General features: G+C 46.2%; 1 protein-coding gene across 15 annotated transcripts in view; it reads left to right on the plus strand.

Moving 5' to 3' along the window:
* The window catches only part of SKAP1 (src kinase associated phosphoprotein 1), a 433,456-nt gene that overhangs the window by 344,734 nt on the left and 66,366 nt on the right, over positions 1–22,356 (plus strand). For all 15 annotated transcript variants that reach the window (XR_014783847.1, XR_014783846.1, XM_084804860.1 and 12 more), the window contains one exon: positions 17,909–17,971. Coding sequence is in view for 13 of the 15 variants with exons in the window: in XM_084804860.1 (XP_084660986.1) it covers positions 17,909–17,971 (63 nt within the window). In the remaining 2 variants the exon portion in view is untranslated. The remainder of the gene's footprint in view (positions 1–17,908; positions 17,972–22,356) is intronic.

Raw genomic sequence — 22,356 nt, forward strand, 5'->3', positions numbered from 1 at the left:
CACGTTTTTAATGCACGATGGAAGCTCATTAAAGAGGGGGCATGACGGAGTTCCCTAGGGAGGGAGTTCCACAGAGTTGGGGCCACCACAGAAAAGGCCCTCTCCCTCGTCCCCACCAGTCTAGCTGTCCTGGCTGATGGGACAGAGAGAAGGCCATCCGAGGCTGATCTTGTTAAGCGGCCTGTCTCCTTAATATAGGCTGGGCCGGAACCATATAGGGTTTTAAAGGTCAAAACCAACACCTTGAATTTGGCCCGGAAAACAACTGGTAACCAGTGCAACTCCTTCAGCACTGGAGTGATGTGATCTCGTCGGCGGCTGCCTTTAATCAGGCGAGCCGCCGCGTTCTGTACCAGCTGCAGCTTCCGAACCATCTTCAAGGGTAACCCCACGTAGAGCGCATTACAGTAGTCTAAACGAGAGGAGACCAGGGCATGTACTACCGATGGGAGCAGATGGTCGGGAAGGAAGGGGCGCAGCCGCCGTATCAGATGGAGTTGATACAGCGCTGTCCGGCTCACAGCTGACACCTGAGCCTCCATGGACAGCTGGGAGTCCAAAATGACCCCCAGGCTGCGGACCTGGTCTTTCAAGGGTAGCCGTACCCCATTCAACACCAGGTCAACATCCCCCAGCCTCCTCTTGTCTCCCACCAAAAGTACGGTCTTGTCAGGGTTCAGCTTCAGCTTATTCCTCCCCATCCAGCCACTCACCGTCTCCAGACATTTGGACAGGGATTCTACGGCCAACCTTGGTGAAGATTTGAATGAGAGGTAGAGCTGCGTGTCATCCGCATATTGATGACACTGCACCCCAAACCTCCTGATGATAGCCCCCAGCGGCTTCACATAGATGTTAAATAGCATCGGGGAGAGGATGGAACCCTGTGGCACCCCACAAGTAAGTGGCCAGGGGTCCGAAACCTCCTCTCCCAGTGCTACCCTCTGGTACCTGCCGGAGAGGAAGGACTGGAACCACCTCAATACAGTGTCTCCAATGCCCAACCCCTCCAGGCGGTCCAGGAGGTTACCGTGGTCAACGGTATCAAAAGCCGCTGAGAGGTCGAGGAGAACAAGGAAGGAGCATTCACCCCTATCCAGAGCCCTCCTCATATCATCCACCAAGGCGACCAAGGCCGTTTCTGTCCCATGCCCAGGCCTGAAGCCCGACTGAAATGGGTCTAGATAATCAGTTTCTTCCAAGTGTGCCTTCAACTGCACCGCCACCACCCGCTCAATCACCTTGCCCAAAAATGGCAGATTTGAGACTGGGCGAAAGTTGTTCAGAACTTGAGGATCCAAGGAGGGCTTCTTTAAGAGCGGTCTTATCACTGCCTCCTTGAGGGCTGATGGCCTCACTCCCTGCTCAAGGGAGGCATTCACCACCGCCTTGATCCCCTCACCCAGTCTCTCTCTGCAGCTCATAATGAGCCAAGATGGGCAAGGATCAAGTAAGCAGGTGGTCGGCCTTACAGACGAAAGCACCTTGTCCACTTCATCAGGAGGAAGAAGCTGGAACCGATCCCACAAAACCGGTTTGCCACAGGCCGCCTCTTGCTCACTAACTATATCCACAGTGTGCAGAGTAACACACCTAATCAGATCAATTTTATCTACAAAGTGCCTTGCCAAAGCCTCACAGGAGGCCTTAGAATGCTCCAGTGGTTCCGGAGCCACAGGACCGACCAGGCTCCGGACCACTTGGAACAGCCTCCTGGGACAGCACTCTGCAGACGCGATGGAGGCAGCATAATATTCCTTTTTTGCTGCCTTCACCGCCACGTGATAGGCTGAAGATACAGCTCTAGCCCGTGTCTGATCGTCTTTGGAGCGAGACTTCCGCCACCGGCGCTCTAGCCATCTCACCTCCTGTTTCAGAGCTCGTAACCGCGGATTGAACCATGGTGCAGTCCGAGCCCTGTTCAAGGGGAGAGGGCGTTTCGGAGCCACCCGATCTAATGCCCCAGTGATTGCGGCATTCCAGCCACCCACCAGGGTCTCGACCGAGTGGCCGTTGGCATGCCCCAGAGAATCCCCAAGCGCTTTCAGGAATCCATTTGGATCCATAAGACGCCTGGGGCGGACCATTTTAATGGGTCCTCCACCCCTGCGGAGGGGTTGTGGAACCGAGAAGTCCAACATCACCAGATAGTGATCTGACCATGACAAGGGGGTGGTGGATATACCCCCGACTTCCAGATCACTCCCCGCTTCTCCAGAAACAAACACAAGGTCTAGTGCATGACCGGCTACATGGGTGGGCCCAGTTAGAATATGGTGCAGCTCCCAGGAGGCCATGGTCTCCATGAAGTCCCGAGTTGCTCCTGTGAGGATGGCCTCCGAATGTACGTTGAAGTCCCCCAACACCAATAAGTTAGGGGACTGTACACGCACATCAGAGACCACCTCAAGCACCTCGGCCAGGAAGTCGGGGACTTCTGCTCTGTGTATCCATGTAATCCTTTTAAAAGCCATTTTATGTAGCAGCCATCACAAAATCCTGTGACAGTAAGTTGCAGAGAGTAATGGAAAAGTACACCTTACGTTAATTTGAAACTTGCTAATAACATAAGAAAGTAACAGGGCAGTCCTACGGTCTCATTACACAGGCAACTACTGCACCAAAATACTAGTGGAAGAGATCATAGCTTAGTGGCATATCACATGCTTTGCATGCAGAAAGTCCAAAATTCAATCCCTGGCATCTCCAGTTAGAAGGAACACATAGCAGGTAAGGGGGAAGACATATACCTGTCACTACCAGACATCGTAAGCAGTACTGGGGAAGAAGGACAAATAGTCTGGCCTGATATAAGGCAGTTTCCAATGCCATTCCTAATGTTTGCATAATGTGGTCACAATCCCAGTCTCAGCCAGCAGCAGATTCAACGGCACAATAGCTGTAGAAACAAAAGCTAACGTAACAACAGCAGACGCTTCCTCAGTGTCCCTGAAAACTTCAGCACAATCCAACAATCACAACATGGTGCATGAACAACATGCTCACATTGGGTTGCATGGGAGGCTGCCAATCAACATGCAGTGATGGCTGGAATGCCACAGTGTCATCACCAGCCATTCAGACCCCTCTAACTTACAGTGCACAAGCACTTTCCCAGGGAGAGCCCAAAGCACCTCTCTTGTCAGTGCAAGGCCTCTCCATGGCCTATTGGATGAAAGCGAAGCCAACTGGTGCTTGCAGCCATAAGCTCCAGGGTTCTTCTTAGACAGTCAAATCTTCTGGCAGCTCAAACATCAATAGCCTGCAAACAACCACCTTTTTGCCAGAGGAAGTGCCAGGGGCAGGTTGGGAAGGAATGGCTGCTACTCAAACCGCAACCGCCACCCAGCTCCATTGCCCAGTAGTTAGGATAAGATCTCATGTAGGACCCGCAGGTGACAGGCCTCCGCACACATAACCTGGAACACAATGTTGTTTGTGTTGGTGCCTGTGTGTGGGAACAAGCTTTTTACGAGGCAGAGGGAAGAGAGCCACATGGGTAAGGAAAAGTGCACACTGCAACAGCAAGCGCAGTATCTCAATGGGAAAAAGCACTGGGAAATAAACTGGAGATGCAAGTTTAAGTCCCATACCAAGGAGGTGCAGCTGTGGCCTTCAGAAGGCAAAGATAATCATTTTGAGGTCTTGATGGCAACAATAATGTCAGATGGAAAAGGGGAAAGGCTGCAGGGATAGAACCCTTGCCTCCCTCTCTCAGAGACAATACCCTAATCTCATAGCTGCAGGAGCAGAAAGGAGAAATACCCAAGATGGGCCTGTGTAGTCAGGGGCATCACTGAGGTGGGCAGTGCCCATGTTATTATTCCTTAGAAGCCCCACTATCTCTGGATAGCTCTCCAATTCTGCACACCCTGCAATTCTCATAAACAGTAGTGGGCTCCAGATATACATTTAAAACACACAAGTCCCTTTGCTTCCCTGCTCAAAAGGATGTACATATCACTATCCTGTATTGTAAACAGTACTATGTTTATAGTAGCATATGCAAAATATATAAATTCAACTAGATATGTTGTCAGAATTCGTAATTACTTGGTTTGGAATATGAATTTGTGCAATTCTTATTGTTCAGGTGTATTATGAGTTGTGCAACATTTTCCCCCAGTGTTCTTCTCTGGTTCAGAATGTAAAATGAGGGCTAAACTACACATTACGTTAAATACTTAGCATGTAGCTGATTCCCACCATTTTGTTTACCTTAATGTGAGTGCGTGGGGGCTCCAGTCAAGATAGTGACCACTGCATGCAAGCAGCCACTAAGTAATTTTCAGATTTTCTGGGTAGACCACTGATATCCCCACAAAAGAAGGATTAACTCAGCCCCTCTAAAGCTTTCCATATACCATCTAACTGGCAGCCAAAGTGCTCTCCCTCAGACCATCCTCTCTGCAATGAATTCAGCATTCATTGCAGAGTCTGCTCAAGAGTCTACTCAAGTAGATAGCTAGATTAATTAGACTGACTTTACTGAATTTATCTGGAATTCTGTGTATGGGTGTAATTGTTGTCTTCCCTTTGTTTTTTCCCTTTCCCCCCTAAATAACGTCCTTGGCTGTGTTGTTTTAAAAGGGATTTCTCACTAAACTCTTCCCCATGTGAAACACTGCATGTTTACAACGCTACCACTTGGTGTTTTTAGGATATTTTAAAAGGGGGTTGTTAAGTTATCTGTTTTAGGCTTGGAAAGAAAATCCAAAACATCTTTCTGGTTATGTTTTCCTAGGGCTAGGCTGAAGAGGGGGGTTCTTGGCAATGGGGCTCAGAAACTCCCCAAGCAGCTGGCCAGACTAAGGCAGGGGTGCAGAACCCCTTTCAGCCCGAGGGCCGAATTCCACTTCGGAGAAGCTTTAGGGGGGCCACATTCCAGTGGTGGGCAGGGCTGAAAACAAAAAGGGCATGGCCACAGTACCGAAGACACCAGCATAGTTTAGTTTAAAGCTCTTCCTCCCGGTAACTAAGCCTCGGGAGAGGCATTTCAACCTTTTACAGTGGGGAAAAACTGCACAATAGCCAGGAAACCACCAAAGGATCGGTGATTGGGAGAAAGGGGGTGGGGCCAGAGGAAGTGGGCATAGCTTTCTGGGAAACATGGGAGGGCTGGATTGGGACCCTAGGAGGGCCAGATCGGGACCCCAGGCCTGAGGTTCTGCACCCCTGGACTTAGGTGCGTCAGGAGGTTCATTCTGACTGGTGGCAGCCTGTCAGTCATTCTTTTGGGGGAACCCTTGAAAGAAGGAGTCCCCCAGGGGGAAAGGTCACCCTCCCTCTTAGTTTCATAACAATCTCTTGGCCATGTCACGTGCTGGGAACTATGGTTCGAAGGGGCAGTACAGTAAGGAGCAATCCTACGGCAAGTGTGGTACAGATATGCCAGCATTTTGAGCCATGAGAGCTCTTTGGAACAGATGAGTTTCTTTCTAAACTTTCGCCAAGAAAGCTCATAAATATGAAGCTGATTCTGAACTGAGCCAAGGAGAGGTTGTCCCTCTCTGATCACAACAGATGTTCTTTCTGCAGTTAATCTTTAATGTATCCAAGAGTTGAGATTTGGTTCTTGCTGAATCTTCTGCCCTCCCCAAACCTGAAGTGATGCCATATGATTCCTCCAGTAGGGTAGTTGTGCTTAGTCTGTGGCTGCAAAGCAACAGAGTCCTGTGGCACCTTAAAAACGAGCAGATGCACTATGGCAGAAATGTTCATGCCTTCTAGTCCCTGGATTTTTGCTTGTAGCCCAAGTGTAGATCTGTGTTTAGCAATAGGGCTGGGGTTCATATGTGGACTCTTTCCTTATGTGTGGAATTGTACGCACTGAACAGGTTGTCTTGTACAATGCAGAGGCATACATTTTAACTGTAGCTTGGTAACCCAGGGATTCTGCTCTGCATTCAGACAGTAGACTTAAAAAGTGGAATCCAAGATAGCCAAGTGGAAGGATTGCAGCTGAAGCATTAATATCCTAATTGAATGCAATGTATGCTTATTTCTGTCATCCTAACCTAGTCTCTTTACAGTGCCTGAAGAACATAAGAACCTAAGAAGAGCCATGCTGGATCAGACCAAGGGTCGATCTAGTCCAGCATTCTGCTCACACAGTGGCCAACCAGCTGTCAACCAGGAAACCACAAGCATGGCATAGTGCAACAGCACCCTCCCACCCATGTTCCACAGCAACTGGTGTACATAGGCTCACTGCCTCTGGTATTGGAGGTAGCACATAGCCATTAAGACTAGTCGCCATTGATATTCTTTTCCTCCAGGAATTTGTCCAACCCCCTTTTAAAGCCATCCAAATTGGTGGCCATCACTACATCCTGTGTTAGTAAATTCAATAATTTAACTATACACTGTGTGAAGAAGTGCTGCCTTTTACCTGTCCTGAATCTCCCACCAACCAGCTTCATAGGGTGACCCCAGGTTCTAGTATCTGAGAGAGAGAGAGAAATGTCTCCCTATCCACATTCTCCACCCCATGCATAATTTTGTAGACTTCTGTCATGTTTCCCCTTACCCTCCTTTTTTCCAAGCTGAACAATCCCAGCTGTTGTAACCTTCTCTCAGGGGGAAGATGCTCAAGCCCCTTGATCATTTTAGTTGTCGTTTTCTGCACGTTTTCTAGCTCTACAATATCTTTTTTTAGGAGTGGTGACCAGAACTGAACAGTATGCCATGATTCACAGATACACATATATTATTGGTTCACAAATGGGTAGGGAACCTCAGGCTCAGGACCCAAATCTGGCCTGCCTGGGGTCCCAATCTGGCCCCACAGATTCCCCTAGATGGCCAGGCCCCACCCTCTTTCTCCCCTACTGCTTGTTTGATGGCTTTCAAGCTTGTGCAGTTTTGTCCCCATTCTAAAAGGCTGAAATGCCTCTCCTAAGGCTTAGTTACTGGCAGGAAGAGCTTTATGCTAAAATATGCTGTATTTTTAAGAAAATTGGCCCCACCCCTTTTGCCTTTGGCCCCACCTGCCCCTGGAATGTGACCCCCAAGAGCTTCTCTGAAGTTGAACTCGGCCCTTGGGCTGAAAGAGATTCAACATCCCTGCTGTACAAGGATGAAGAGAGTCAGGTTAGAGGGCAAATGGAGCCTGTCTTTCAGTCTCAGGGTAGCAGCCAGGCCCTGGAGCAGTCTGCTGGCAGCACCTTCCCAAGGAAAAGCGTGAGTGGCTTCCATTCTGAAAGCCTCCATCCATCATAAGCTTTTAGGGGCAACGTGCAACTGGGAAAGCCTGGCATTTAATTATGATATTAATGTTTCAGCTGCAATCCTTCAACTTGTCTGCCTTGAATTCATTTCTTTCGGCCTGCTGCCTGAGTGCCGTGCAGCCAGAACCCTGGCTGAGCCAGTGGCAACTAAAAACCTCTGCATTATACAAGACAACTGCTCAGCATGCAGTTCCACATTTAAGAAGAGTCTTCGCTCTCCATCCTTCCTTGTGGCAGGGACCATAGAGCACACGCTTTGTGTGCAGAAGGTCCCGGGTTCAATCCCTGGCATCTCCAGTTAAAAGGATCAGGCAGCAGGTGATGTGAAAAACCTGCCTGAGACTCTGGACTGCTGCTGCCAGACAAGAGTAGGTAGTACTGGGCTAGATGGACCATTGATCAGACCTAGTAGAAGGCAGCTTCCTATGTTCCTTGCCCAACGATTTTTCACTGTCAGGAGCGCATGTTGCTACAGCTGAACCTCACCCCAATCAATTAACCCACATTCATGTTATAATGCAGGGGTTGGCAGAAAGTAGATTTCCAGATAATTTGGGCTTCAACTCCCAGCATTCCCAACCATTGGCCATGGTGGCAGGAGGTTCTGGAGTTGAAGTCACAAACATCTGCCCATCCCTGTTATAATCTGTCACAAGCAAAGAGCAAGCCTCTGCAATGCAAACCACATGATAGTAATTCTAAGTTCAACAGCCCAGGTGGCTCAAGCAAATGAGCCAAGCCACATCTTCAAGACAGTTTTCAGATTCTGAAATGAGAGGTACCAGGCCTCAAGACTGCCTGGAAGCTGCATGGTGTAGATGGTAGCCCATAAGCCCAGTTTATGGGACCTCCACTGCAGCCTGATGGGATGCTGCCAAGTGTCAGCTGATGGAGAGAGAAGCCTGATGGAGTTGGTCTCTCTGCAGAGCAGGGGGTGGCACTGCTTCCCTTCTTTCCCTCTGCTGTAGCTTGATGGAATGGCTGCTGGCAGGTATTCGGTCCAGAAATTTTAGCACCAGTCTCAGGTGTTTGGTGGCCATTTATGGTTTCTCAGTGTTGAGGCAGAGGCACTCTGCATATGTGCTAGGGCATCTCTTAACTGTGTATTACATCCAACAGCTGACCCCCTTGCAAGGAAAGGAGGTTCTTGAGCTAGGCACTAGGGGAGCTTAGGATGAAATTAAATCCTGCATCCTGATTGCTTCAGGACAGATGGGTTTTACTAGAGGCCTCTGTGTGCCTTTCCAGTTCCTATTTGACACCCAAAATGCTCTTTCTTCCTTACCTTCTTTGATTTCAAAATAGTGCAGACAATATATGGAGGCAGCGAAGGAAACGTTTCTGGGGAAATTTGGCTCAGTTTGGGGCCAAGGGTCTGAACCTAGCAAACCGCCATGAACCCATTAAAAAGGCTCTGCTAATGTGGTTAGCACAGCAGCCCGAGACGAGAAGAGGCGCACAGAGTTTCCAGTAAAGCAGAGAGAAAGCGAGACAGAGGAGTCTCCTTGGGGGAATGTCTGGGGTTCACTCTGCTTAACAGCTCTGCCAAGCAATTTGAGCTGCTGGACAGGGAGCAAGGGAGGGCCAAATGCGTTACTAACCTTGCTGGGCAGTGTTTTCCAACATGTCACAGATTCCAGACCTTAAGCAGGAAACCTCCTGCCCAAAGTCTGAGACCTAATTGGGACCGGGTGTGCAACCGTGGTCTCTGCAGCTGGCAGGTGGGCTGAAGGGGCTGCTGGAGGGGCCAGGCCTGGCATAATTCCTGTGAGTCTGGCCACCTGCCTTTGCCTGGACAGCAGAACAGAAACTCCTGCTTGCTTGCTTCTGATGTGAGAAACTGACCTCAGGGACCCCAGAAGGGAGAATACATACACTCCGGGACTGAATTCGAATCTGGATGCTCAAGCCTCTAGCTTGGCCCTGACAGTGGCCCACAGTGAGGCCGAGCATCAGCAGATGGCCTCCTTGGGCAGCTGCCGAGGGCTCAGCGCTGCTGACACAAGTGCCCTGGGCCCCCTTTTGTGCATTTCCCCCCCATTCTAAAGGATTGAGATGCCACCATTGCAGTGGTCTGCAGTGCCCTGGAGCAATGCTACCTCACTTGAGGGCATTGCTGTGGCACCACCTTGGCTGTGCATCAAAGGAGTGCTGTCACCATCCTTCCCCTCCTCCAGTAAGCCTGCCCCCACACCAGGCAGAAATGAATAGGAAGGGGATGGACCAGGCTATTCACCAACATGGGGGGCACCAGAGGTCCCACTCAAACCTATAACCATCCCTGCCCACAGTAAGCCTTTGAGAGGCTACTATGCGACTCCAGGTCATTTGCATCCGTCTAGCATCTCGTTTGCTCCCTCCCTCCTTGTTTGTTTGGGTTTTTTTTAGCTTTGGGCATTTTCACAAGAATAGCATTTTGAATGCCTGTAAATCAAATGGGAAAGTCGCATGGATTGATGGTATGTGCATTTCAGTTTAAAAAGGGCAAACTTTTACTTTCTGAAAGTGTAAAGCATTAAAAAAATGGTCTGATGGTACCATTCTTTTCTGATGGTACCATTCTGATCTATGCCTGGCGAGTTGCCTAGGTGGGGGACTTCCCAGGAACGATGGCCTTGTAGGCCCCTTCCAACCCTACTATTCTATGACTATTCTATGAAACCCCCATGTATTGCTCTGAGCTCCTTGCCGGAAGGGCATGTTGCAAAATAGCAAATAAATGAACAATGTTCGGAAGTAATACCCTGGAAATTCAGAGCAAAAACCAGTGAGAAGTTCTCCCATGCAAGTTCCATTGAAATGAATGTGAGTTGCATGCAACTTTCTGCTAGATTGTAGCCCTACTGCGGGGGTGCAGAATCCCGCCTCCCTGGGGCCCTAATCCAGGTTTCGGGTTTCCACCGTTTGCCACAGCTTTTCCTGACCACTTGGTAGTTTCCCAGCTTTTGTGCATTTTTCCCCCATTCTAAAGGGTTGAGATGCCTCTCCTAAGGCTTACTTACTGGCAGGAAGAGCTTCAAGCTACAATATGCTGGTGTTTTTTTTTTATTTTGTCTCTGCCCCTTTTGCCTTTGGCCCCTCCTACTACTGGAATGCGGCCCCCAAGAGCTTCTCTGAAATGCAGTTTGGCCCTTGGGCTGAAAGAGGTTCAACCACCACTGCACTAAAGCCTTTCTGGCCAAACAATTAACCTCACATTGAAAGTGCATTTGTGGTACACAGTCCACATAACTTCCTTCACAAGCCATCCTGAGGATGAGCATCTCTACACCAGCCTAAAATCCCGAATTTAAAATGGGACTTTCTGCTTCTGTTTTAAATTCAGGATCACAACGGACTCCCTTTACACATGCTTCCTTCTCCCCCTCCCCTTCCCCCCTCCTTCTCCCCGTATCTGAGTCTTCCATTATCTTTCATTGAGCTCGCTCCTCTTCTTGCAGCTTTTCCTTTTTCACAGAGGGAACTCAAGTGGAACACAAGAGGGGTAATTTGATAGTTCATTATCTCTGATCTATTTAAAAATGGAATAAAGGTCATTTAGTGCAGGAGGTCATGATGTCATCTAAAGAGCCCGCAAACCTCCGTGAGCGAGCGATATCAATAGCAGGATAAGTGTGAAGAAGCCCCATATGTACCAATTTCAGGGGCAGCCAGTTTGGAAGTGTTAGGCCCCTGATATGTCCTCATGATGCCCTAACCCCCACCAGGCCCAGTTTTCTTGAAGCAGCAGTGGCAAAGAAGCAGCATCTGCATGGCACTACTTGTGCGCATAGCACACACTTCTGAACTGAGAGAGAGGAGCTATTTACAGCAAAGTTCGAAGGCCTGCTCTAGGCAAAAAAGCAGCCATTTTAAGAGTGTGTTAATTGTAGCTAATTAATTGTAGGTATTAACTAATACCCTAGTTAACTAATACCTAGTTGATTGTTTATATTGGCCACTCAGTCAGTGTGTTGAACCTGCTAGCTGACTACAGATATGGGTCTCCTGGTGAACAATCAGACACGATCTGAGACATGGGTGGAAGAATAATTAGATTTAAATCCAATGTATTTTTTCCTTGGTCTCTTTGTTTGTTTGTCTTTGTATTTGGAAAATTATTTTTTTAAATTACTTACAAACAAAAAATGACATGGGTGGCAGGAATTGCTCCACTGCTTCTACCTTCTCTGGCATAGCAGAACTTCTTAAGTAGCTGCTCTAGGAAGCCTTAACATAATGCACGAGACCTGTGCCACCTTGGAGGCACTTCTTCCCTCTGCCAAGAGAGGAAAAAGCTAACCAGGTGTGAGGGAGGAAGAGGGCCGGCAGCGGTAGCCTTTTTTTTTGCCTCAGTCAGCACAAAGCCTAAGGCTGACCCCTGATCAGCAGCTAGGGCTGCAAAGGCTGTCCTAAACCTTCCACTACTCAGTGAAGGAGGTGCAACACTGTATGGTCCATTTCCTTTCTTTTTCACATAGCATTTCCTGGAAGGATATTAATCTAGCTTTGATTGTTCCATTATTATTGGGTTCCCCCCATCCTCCTTTTCTGTCTTTTTTTTTTTTTTAATCATTGCAAGAATCGTTTACAGTTCTCCTCTGCAGATCCACAGAGCAGGGAAGTGGGGTGGGGAAGGCACTCTCAATAATTTATTTTAAAATCAATGCTAATGAGGTTGTGTCTCGTCATTGGCCTGGGTTTTACAATCAAGCCTGATTTATTTAGAAAAGATCTTTGGTGCCACTTTCCCGTCTAACGGTGGGGGTGGAGCAGGGCAAGGGGAGCTGTTTCTGTGACCCTCTAACTTCAGATCCAATTCTGAATTCACAGAGGGATGGCCTGACCAGGTTTGCATTGATTTGAATGGAGGGTAAGAGACAGCTGTGCCCTAGACAAAGTGATGGTGCAGAGAAGCTCTGGCTTCCACAGAGCGCAGCATGGCAAGTTGTCCAGCATGCTTTGCACTAATATATCAGCAAAAGAGCTGCCCCCATGGCCAACTGCCTTTGCATCTAACCACCTGTCAGATATCTGTTTTGTTAGCTGAAAATTAGAGCTCTGTGCCCCAAAGGAATTGGATTTCATATTGGGAGCAGAATTCAGCATCCTGAGAGTCTTAGCTTTCATGTTCATTTTTAAAAAGCAAGTTTCTAGCCCTTAAAACTCAAAGATGGGCTGACAGTGGCTGGTAAAATTTTAGAAGGTAGATCTGGATGGAACTCCCGTTGGTCAGGGTACACAGCTTCCCTTTGCTGCTCCCTCTGGCTAACCAAAGTAAAAGAAAATGTGCAAAATGAGCATGTTTTTGCTGATTTGCTTAGGGTGCAAACTTATGCATGTTTAGACAGAAAAAAAGTTCTACAGCTCCCAGCATGCACCAGCTAGGGGATGCTGGGAGTTGTAGGACTTTTTTCTGTCTAAACATGCAAAGGATTGTGCTCTTCATGTATTCAAAATGTAGTATTGTAGATACATGTAGTATCTTCATGTATTCAAAATATCATGCTGACTATACCTATCTGGTTAATTTTAAGCCTTGAGCTTCTCATGCACACTTAGGTAAAGAAGGATTTTCTTTCTCTGATTGAACCAGGCTTTGGGCTAGAGTTAGAAGGTGTACTGGAGCCAATCCACAGGGGTGTGTGGCTTTTTAAAAAGAGGCATGGTTTTGACATGTGCAGTGACGTTTTGGGCAGTTAAGCCTATTGCTACACCTCTACACTTCAGCGCAACTTTGGGATCACCTTTCCAGTCATCACCATTTTAGCAGCATGTTTTTAAAAAAATCTCTTTTTTTACTGGTGCCCAAACACTTTTTCACTTATTTTTTAAAAGTATTACAATACTTGCACAATAGCATTTATATGAGAATAAAGCTTACATGAAAAAGCATTAAACATTGATTAAAAAAATTAACACATTTTCCGGGCATCTCCATTTTCGTGACATGTATCAGTTTTATACGTAGACTTCATTGGGGGGAAAAAAATTAAACTGTTCACATAGTCATGCTCAAATGGAAAAGCATTTTCGCGCAAATGTAAAATTTGATTAAACAATAAACAAGCTGGTAAAATGGCATGCTTTCTCAGCATTACCACTCAGTCACCTATGCAGTTATGTCAAGCCCACTACTGTGGAAAGAATATAGTGCAGCCTTCCCCAACCTGATGCCCTCCAGATGTGTTGGACTACAGCTCCCATAATCCCCCACCCAGCATACCAAAAAAAGCACATATAGGCCCTGGTGTCAAAAGTCAGTTGCAGTTCTGCATGTTTCTTACAGCAGAAGAACTAATGACTGGGTAGCACTAAAACCAACCACTCTAGAGGCACCTCCAGTTTTAAGCTGCTCACATGAGGCTCCTGGTTTCAATCCTGGCTGATACTGCTATAGCCAGAGACAGGGATAATGAGTGGCCTGGGGCTGCAGTGTAATTACAGTTCCAGAGGAAGGGATTTCCTTCCTCATTTAACTGTCTTTGATCTTCGGAATTGGGAAGGAATTTCCCATCATTGACTTGGGAGTTCTTTGCCTTCCTCCATATTTGTGTAGCTAATGATGGCTCAAGTTTCCAGCCCTCCACTCCCCCCACCACACACACATACAGTAAGCAGGGCATGGACATTCAGAAAATATGCCCAAGGAACTCATCACCATATATTGGGATGGTCCCTAGAATGAACAGCTTTGGACAAATATTAGATGGAGGAAAAGGGAAGGCCATGGCTCAGTGGTAGAGTACCTTCTTTGCCTGCAGAAGGTCTCAAGTTCAATCCCCAGCATCTCCAAGCAGGACTGGAAAAATTCCTGCCTGAAACCATGGAGAGCTGCTCCCAGTCAGTCGGCAATACTGGGCTAAATCGACCTATGGTCTAACGCGGTATAAGGCAGCTTCCTAAGTTCCACTGAAAGGCCTGTCAGTGGCTGCTAGCTGTGACAACCAAGAAATGAGCCTCCATTTTCAGAAGCAGGATAATGGACACCACCAACTATTACATGCTGGGGTCACACAAGTCACACTGAACAATGTTGGTGCACAGCGACCCACCAATTACTGTTGAGGCACAGCCTCCTCTTCATGGTGACACACCTTTTCTCTGCTGAATATAGATGATCATTTACCAAGTGATAAATTACCATGGTTATCCTGCCATGTGATGGGGAGAATTTTTTAACCACACATTTGAACTTGACCAGAAATCTGGAGAAGAGTAGGACTGGTAAAATTCTCCATTACCACTTGGAAGGATGACACAGACAACCAGATCACCATGTGTTTATATGCCTTGTGTTAAGATAACACTTGGAAAATGGTTGTCTGTATTCGACCTCTGTTTTCTGTTAGTCTTTTAACCCTCGCTTCCTTCTGGAATCCTTTCTCCCTTTCTGTTACGTCCGTCCTTCCGCCCACACATCCCCCTCCTCCCTCCCTTTTCCTCTTCCCGTGGCCTCCATCATCTCCTGACAGTGTGTTTCATTCATTGTCTTCTCTTTAGTGAGACCGGAGATACTTGTCAAAGCTAAGGAAGCTTTCCCGCTTGTGTTATGCTTATAAAGTGCCATGTAAATTTATGATGCTATAACAAGTGATTGCTATTACTGCCTTAAATAACAATTGATAGGTTTATGGGGCATGTTTTAAAATATTACCTCCCCCTGCTAGCAGGTGATAACCCATTTTCCCTTCCTTTTCTATATGTTAAGCCTCAGTATGTAGATTGTTGTTGTCAGAGAGCAAGGGAATGAAGGTGTATTCTAATGTTACGGCACCAAAGTGTGCTGCCACCAAAAACCTCTTCTACATGGTCAGGGCCCACGTGACTGTGGTCGTATCTAAAATCAACTTCCCATTTGGATTGGCCAGATTGCATGATAAATACCCAGGAGGTGTGGCACTGAAGTAGGTACTTAACCACCATATCTAGCCAAGCCAAGCCATGTGGGACCACACCACTGTATAATATTTTCTTTGGCCACTGGATCACTTCAGCCCTAAATATGCGTGTGTATTGGTGGCATTCATCATCATCATCATCTGGCTGTGGAAGGAAGAGAGGCAGGAGAGCAGGGCCCACTCCATCAACTTGTCTAAAAGACTACCTGCCATTTAACTCCTCCTCTTGCTGAACTGTCTATTCCAGCTGATCATCATAAGCACAATGATATAACTTTAAGAATTAGTGCTTGAGTTTGCTTGTTTTCTTCTTCCCTCCCCATCTCTTCTTCTTTTGGTGTCATTTCTATGAGATTGCAAGCCTGTGGCCAGGGACTGTCTTGTTTTTGTAATCTTTGTACCGAGTTTAGCAAATTTTAGGCAGTTTATAAATTATTATTATTATTAATAATAATAATAATATCATTTATATAGCACTTTTGAGGCTTCAGAGTGCTTTACATACATTATCTCAGTAACACTTAAAATAACCCTGTAATGTAGGTCAGTAATCATGTTCTAAATGGGAACTGAGGCTTAGAGATGAAGGTGAGGTGAGAACAAATTATTCTTAATAGCAGTCACAGTGAGATCATCACCTACATTGTGAACCTACCTTCACGAATTGCTTTGCACATATTCCTGTCTTGCAAGTCAAGTGCTGTATCAGCTCTCAGGCTTGCTCCTTTCCTTGTACATCATCAGGTGGTCTATCACACATATACCTTTATTAATGTATGTGTGGCACATGCACATTTATGAATATGTACACCTATCCTTTACCTTACAAAAAAAAAATTAGCGAACACACACAAAAATTGCAGGCGACTTGCATTAGTGACACCATGGACACCATGGTGCAATGCACCTAGAAGGCACCAGGTTGGAGACAGCTGTGTTAGTTGATCAGTTTCTCAGTGTATGTACTGCTGGAAAAATGCATATGGACATGCATTTGCTATACGCTACCATCTACAGGCTGCATGTTAATGCCTGCACGGGAAAGCCTTCCCATGTGAAAATTTTGCAACATTAGGAAACATCACTCAGAAGTGGAGGAATACAGTGAGAACCATCCTATCATCTGTGTGAATAACTGTACCAAGAATCATAACGTCATTAAGGGCTAAACTAGACATGATGCCAGAGCTCTATAACTGGAATCTCCTGTGGCGTGGTGTTTTATTTGCGGGGGGGGGGGGGGTACTCGTTAGCAGCACCACACAGCTGCTTTGAAGATCAAGGAAGTAGTGCTGAGGGAGGGCTATTTAACCCTTTCCTTCCATGCAGTTCCCCCAATTTGAATGTCTTTACCCTGAAGCTGCTATAAGCTCAGTGCGGGGGGGGGGGGGGGAGTCAGGGACTGGGTAAAGTATTTTTTTAAAAAAACTTTTAAAAAGCTGCAAACATTTGTCCACTTAAACGGCTTTGGGGAGGGGGAACGGACAGCCCACCTGAAGCATGCAGGGAGATCCATTTGATCTGGAGGGTGTACATGTGTTGTTTGAGGAGCAAAATTGAAGGGAAACAGAACTCCCCCCCCCATTAGAAAAAGCCTTACCCACTCTTGTTTCCAGGCACATCTGTATGCACCCTTGTATACTTGCTGGAGCTGTGCTGGCAGGACTGGTTATGAACTGATTCTAGCAGGATCCTTCTGGCCTCTTCAGGTCTGAACATCTGGGCCTTGTCACATAGCCTGGTCATGGCTCTAAATCCCTAGACACTTGTCACTTACCCCTGATGCTCTCCCCTTTCAACTTCCTCTTCTACCGCATCCTACCATCACTGCCATGGCTACAGGCAGGGCCAGGCGTCAAGGGTAGCCATAGCTGGGCACCTGCTGTGGGCCCACTCCCCAGCACAGCCCACTGATAAGAACCCCATAGACGCGCTGCTCCTCCTCACCATGGCAACCTGCTTGTTCCCTAACCTCTTGCTCTGGCCCAGGCAACAGCGGTGGTGAGAAGGAGGAGCAGTAGATGCCCCTGCCTTCTTTCTCGCTGGCTCTCTGCCTGTCAAGCCAGCAAATGGCTGCAGTGATGGGGGGGGGGGGCAATAGCAGCTGGTGACAATGGTGGCGAGAAGGTGGGCTTACTAAGGGAGGGGCCCCATGGACGGTGTCTTGTCCAAAGGCCATCAGAAGCCTGGAGCTGGCACTGGCGACAGGGGTTTTCACTTTATTTTGCACATCCATGTTGGTGCATAAAATGAAAAAAAAAATTATATGCACATACCTGGTAACATACTTAAAGACTGCATGAACATAAAAATGCAACAGTGAGCCGCAATGGATTTCCGACAGCAACACCGAAGGAAAAGAAGCAGTGCAAGATGTCATTTTGCAGTGTCAGTGAGCTATGGGCAGCCACAGCTGAGGCAAAGGAGTAGCCAGTGACTTTCTCTGAACCCCCAAATAACCTAGGTCTACATCTAAAAAGCTGTCTTCATGCTTCTGTATAATATCTTTTTGTAGAACTCAAGACAGCACCCTGGCTGAAATAACGCCCTGGTACTCTTTCACCAAAAAGCAAATGAGTTTCAACAGGACCTGTGTGAACGAACAGGCTACTGACTTGTTTGCCTTAATGTTTCTTAAAGCAAATTCTTTTCAATGGTGATTGGCAGCCATGGGTATTTGTATTTGTGTCTCTGATTATTTTTAGACCTTCCTTGCCTCTGAAATCCAGATTATAATGTGGCACAATTAGCTTGCAAGCAGACATTGCTGGATTTAATTTACGTCTTGTCTCACTTTAGATGAGGATCTTGACTTGCCTGGTCCAGACAACAGAGAAGATGCTGGAAATATAGATGAGACAGGTAAAAGTTCTGTGGACACTGCAGTTGGCAAAATGTCAGTTTCGAATTGGGTTCAAATCCCCATTCAGGATTGTATGACCCATTACATTTTAAGGTGTACATCTAGGAATTCTAAAGCATATGCCTAACAATATAATACGTGCATGAAAGATACTTATGTTTGGACACACATGTATCAGAGAGCAAAGTTTGGCTGCAGCTCCTTGTCAAATGTATACTTGATGCAAATGTAGATTTGCTGCCACGTGATATGTGGAATGGCCCTCAACCAGGTTTCTTTTCCTTTCTCCCAAACACTAAGAACCACAGGTAAGTAAAGCTGATAGTGCTTGGTTGAAATTGGTGTCAAAACATCTTTCATCAAACCTGGATCATATTCTATGCTGATGGCCCTTGAGCTTGTTTGTTTTTGAAGGCTTTTTAGGCCTATGATGTGTGACTCTACTAGGCACGATTCCTTTCTCCCAAATTTTTACAAAAAATAAAACATTGAAGGGTGCCTTTTTCTTTCCAGCAATTCCTAGCTTTTTTCAGTTAAAGTGGAAGTTCTCTTATACTTAAGAGTACTATGTCTTTCCTGCACTATCCCCAAAAGAGCACCTGTGTTATTTGGCAAGATGCAGATGTGCTTACATTTAATCAGTTAAAACCCAGATCATTAATAATCTAAAATACATATATTTAATCAGTTGGCAGCCCTATCTTGTTTCCTCCTGGAGTTCTTGGGATGAGGCAGAAAAATTATCTGCAGGCACAGCCAAACATTCCAGGGAAGGCAAGTCCCTTTATCCACTGGGACACCTTCACACTCACCTGGGGAAAGACAGTTGTGGGCACTGTGTTTTTTGCTGGTCTCCATCAAACAGTACAAAATCTCTACCCTTAAGCACAAACACTTCTTAAATGTCTCTAAAAGGCAAAGAACCTGACCAGTCCTGAACATGACCATGTTTCCTTGGCCATTACACAAAGTAAGCTAATTGAACTGATGCAGAGTTTTGTAACTGCAAGAGAGGAAATTGGCTTGTTGTAGAACTTAAACATAGAAGAGAACATTATGTAGTACATGCCACTCCATCCCTAACTCTATAGTGTCTTAAGACTGACACATCAAGGTTGTTTACTTCCACCAGGCTGCCTGATTTAGCATCCTGTTGTTGGTTTCTTCCCTGCCCCTCCTTGCCCCAAAAGATGACACCCAGAACTGCAGGAAACTCAATGCAGCTTTGAGTTGAATGCTTTGAATCGTCCTTCCACTACCCCTCCTTGTTCAGGAAACAGGTACCAGAAACCTTTGAGAAGGAGCCAGGCTCATAAAACTCAGGCAACAGAAGGGTGGAGGGGAAAGAGCAGTCAGAGAGTGAGGAAAGCAACAGAGGAAGAGCTCGTGAAAAGAAAAATGCGGGCGAGAGGGGGAGAAGAAGGTGGATGGAGAACAACTGAAAAACCAAGGAAGGAAGGAGAGTCATAGCTGCCGATGCCAAGAGGAAGAGAGAGCAGGGAAAGGTCTGTTGGCTGGAAAGTTGGCCTTTTCAATCACTGCTTGCAGCTGCCACTCACAAGCAGCCTGTCCTTCTAGAGTGCTCAGGGAGGGAGCCTTCATTCCCACCCTTGCTTTTTCCTTGAGAATTCAGGCCATGCAGGAGCCGAGCGGAAAGCCTGTTTCCTGGACCCAGCCCTGTTCTACCTACCCACCACCCTCACTCACCCTCTCCACCCACCCACCTGCTTCTCTCCCTGTCAGAATTTTTGAGCCCAGTTCAGGAAAGAAGCACTTAGGTGGAGCTGCTTTGAGTTTCCTGCAGACAGTTCAGGGTGTCGTCTTCTGCACGCAGTGCAGGAAACAGCAATGTGCAAGTAAACTATGGATCTTCAAGGCCACTAAGATAGTACTCCCATTTCCAACCTCTGGTGGGCACAAGGGGGGGGGGGAGATTTTTAGTACCTACACTACCAAGCCCTTAAGAAGGCCTGAGCAATGGTTTTTGAAAACCCACTATTGCAGAGCTGAATTTATACCAAAAGCAGTATTAGGGCTTGTGTCAGCAAGTGCTATACTCTGCGAGCAAGATGTTCTGCCCCCTAACCTGAGATGTGTGGAGATGGGCTATGGTTTACTCTCTGGTAAAGGAAATGCACTCTTCATATACTCAGAGGTGATTTGCTTTGTACTATTGCTTCATACATTACAAGGCTAAACGTTAGCCTTGAAAATAGTTCTCGAAGCACAGCTCTTCCTTAAAACAAACCCTGTGCTCTTGGAGGGTGCTTGGGTTTCCCCCCCTAGCATTGCTTTTTAAAATGTTAATAGTTTCTAATATGCTTTTATTGTTGTTTTATTTATTATATTCATGTAAATCACCATAAGTGAAGGGAAGGGCACTATATAAGTAAATTATTATAATCATTTTCTTTTTTTCTCCCAAACATTACTAGCTCTTAAATATTTAGCAGTTCAGGTTTAGCAAAATTTGTCTTTTTTTAACTTGTAAAGGAGCTATTTTAGGGAGCTCTGCTTTGGTCTAGAATAGAGTTTCCACTGAAATTTCTTGTGTGTGTGCACTTTAACTAGATTGCTACTGAGTTTTACATAAAGCAACATTCAAGGGCATTTTGGAGGCTCCTGTTCAGATAAAACACTAAAAAGAATGTTGAGGAAAGCCCTTTCCTTTAGTTCAGCCAGTTTTTGTTCTTGGTGTTTGTTTGTTTTCTTTCCACACTAGCTGCTTAACCTAGAACTGCCTTCTTTCTTTCATTTTTTTAAATGAAGAATCCAGATGACAGAATCGTCAGCCTGTTGCTTTCCAGTGTTTTGTGTATTGTCCTCCTTTTTTTCAGACCAGATTTTTTTCTCCACTTAAAATGCAATTGCAGCACCAGCCTTTCTAGTGTGGACTGGTAAAGCACTATTGGGGCTTTTCAAAGCTACTTTGCCTTTAATAAGAAGCTTCCTCCTTGCTACTTCTGTCTCTGAATGCTTCCTTTTAAGTACAGACTGCAAAGAGGAAGCTTCTAATTAAAGTTGCAGGGGATCTTTGCTGAACAGGACTTAAGTAATGCCTGAGCAACACTAAATGAGCTTAGAGTGGAAGCAACCATGGAAAGCTTCCCTTAACTGAAAATTACATTGTTAGGGAAACCATGAGGCTGAAATTGGCTCCTGGTTCCCAGTTCCTTATTCAGTGCAAATGTGCAGTGGCAGCCTGAATAAGGAGCTGACGTTCCAAAAAGCTGGACTCCGAAATGAGCTTCCAGCCATTCCAAATCATTCACACCTATTTATTAAGCGCCCCCCCCCCCCAATGATTGGCATGGGGTAACGCACTTGGGAGTGACTTGTACCAAAATGAAGCATTAAGCTAGAGACGATGAAGGGGCATTGGAGACATTCAATCAGTCCCGGGAGTGTATGATTTAGTGTCGCACAAAGCTAATTTTGGTATGCAAATATGAGTAAACGTCTTATTCCGGCTGCTCAAGTAGCTCTGTGTTGCATAAGGAAATGGGAACCAGGAGCCAAATTCAGCCTCCTGGGCAAAGCCTGAAATAATATGAATCTGACTGGGACAAATTTGATGGTGGGGTGGTGGTGGTGAAACTTAAATTAAAAACAGAAGGGAGGAAAACTAGTGTGACTCCTGAACCTACCTATTTATGGTTGCCTAGTGATAAGCCCCATGCTTGCTTCTCTCTTTAGATCAGAAGTTCTGAGCCCTGCGCAATTTTTTAATTTTCTACATGAGCTCCTTTACTCTCTTCCCAGTTTCGTATATGAACCCTTGTTCCCTTTTCAATATCTCACACGAAAGAAGCAGACCTACTTTCTTTCATGTACTGTTGCAGAGACGTGCGTTCTCCCTGCTCTGCCATTACCCATTTCCACAAATGCCCCTTGCATATTTAGGCAATCTAAAACTGGCTACACTAATCCAGATGGATTCTTACCGCAATGTCCCTTACCCCCGATTCAGAGAGGGCATCCCCTCCCCACTTCATCATGGGTGCCTTCTATTCTACAACACAGCCAGGACTCCATTAGTGGCAATGGGTTTGTCCTAATCTTTGAGCAAAATGTATTAAAAACTCATTTTAATAACATGTTTTTCTTCAGCGCTTATACTACCATCAAAACCAATGCTGTATTATGAAAATCACTGGCCCTATAGGCCAGGACACTGAGCAGGGCCCCTTTAACTGGTAATTGGGGGGTGGGGAGTGGTGGAATTAATAGACTGCACCAGTGCCATCTTATGAAAACCACAGGCCCTAGGCCAGGCCTTCATTAGTCTCTCTGGTAATTTAAACAGCTTCTATATCTGCTGTCAGGAAGAAGAAGAAAAAAAATCAGTTGCAGGGCCAAGTACAGATATTCTCAACTATTCTGC

The sequence above is a fragment of the Heloderma suspectum genome, chromosome 6 (genome assembly GCF_057233095.1).
Source record: "Heloderma suspectum isolate Gila_16-S chromosome 6, 16-S_ref, whole genome shotgun sequence".
NCBI classification, from domain to species: Eukaryota; Metazoa; Chordata; class Lepidosauria; order Squamata; family Helodermatidae; genus Heloderma; species Heloderma suspectum.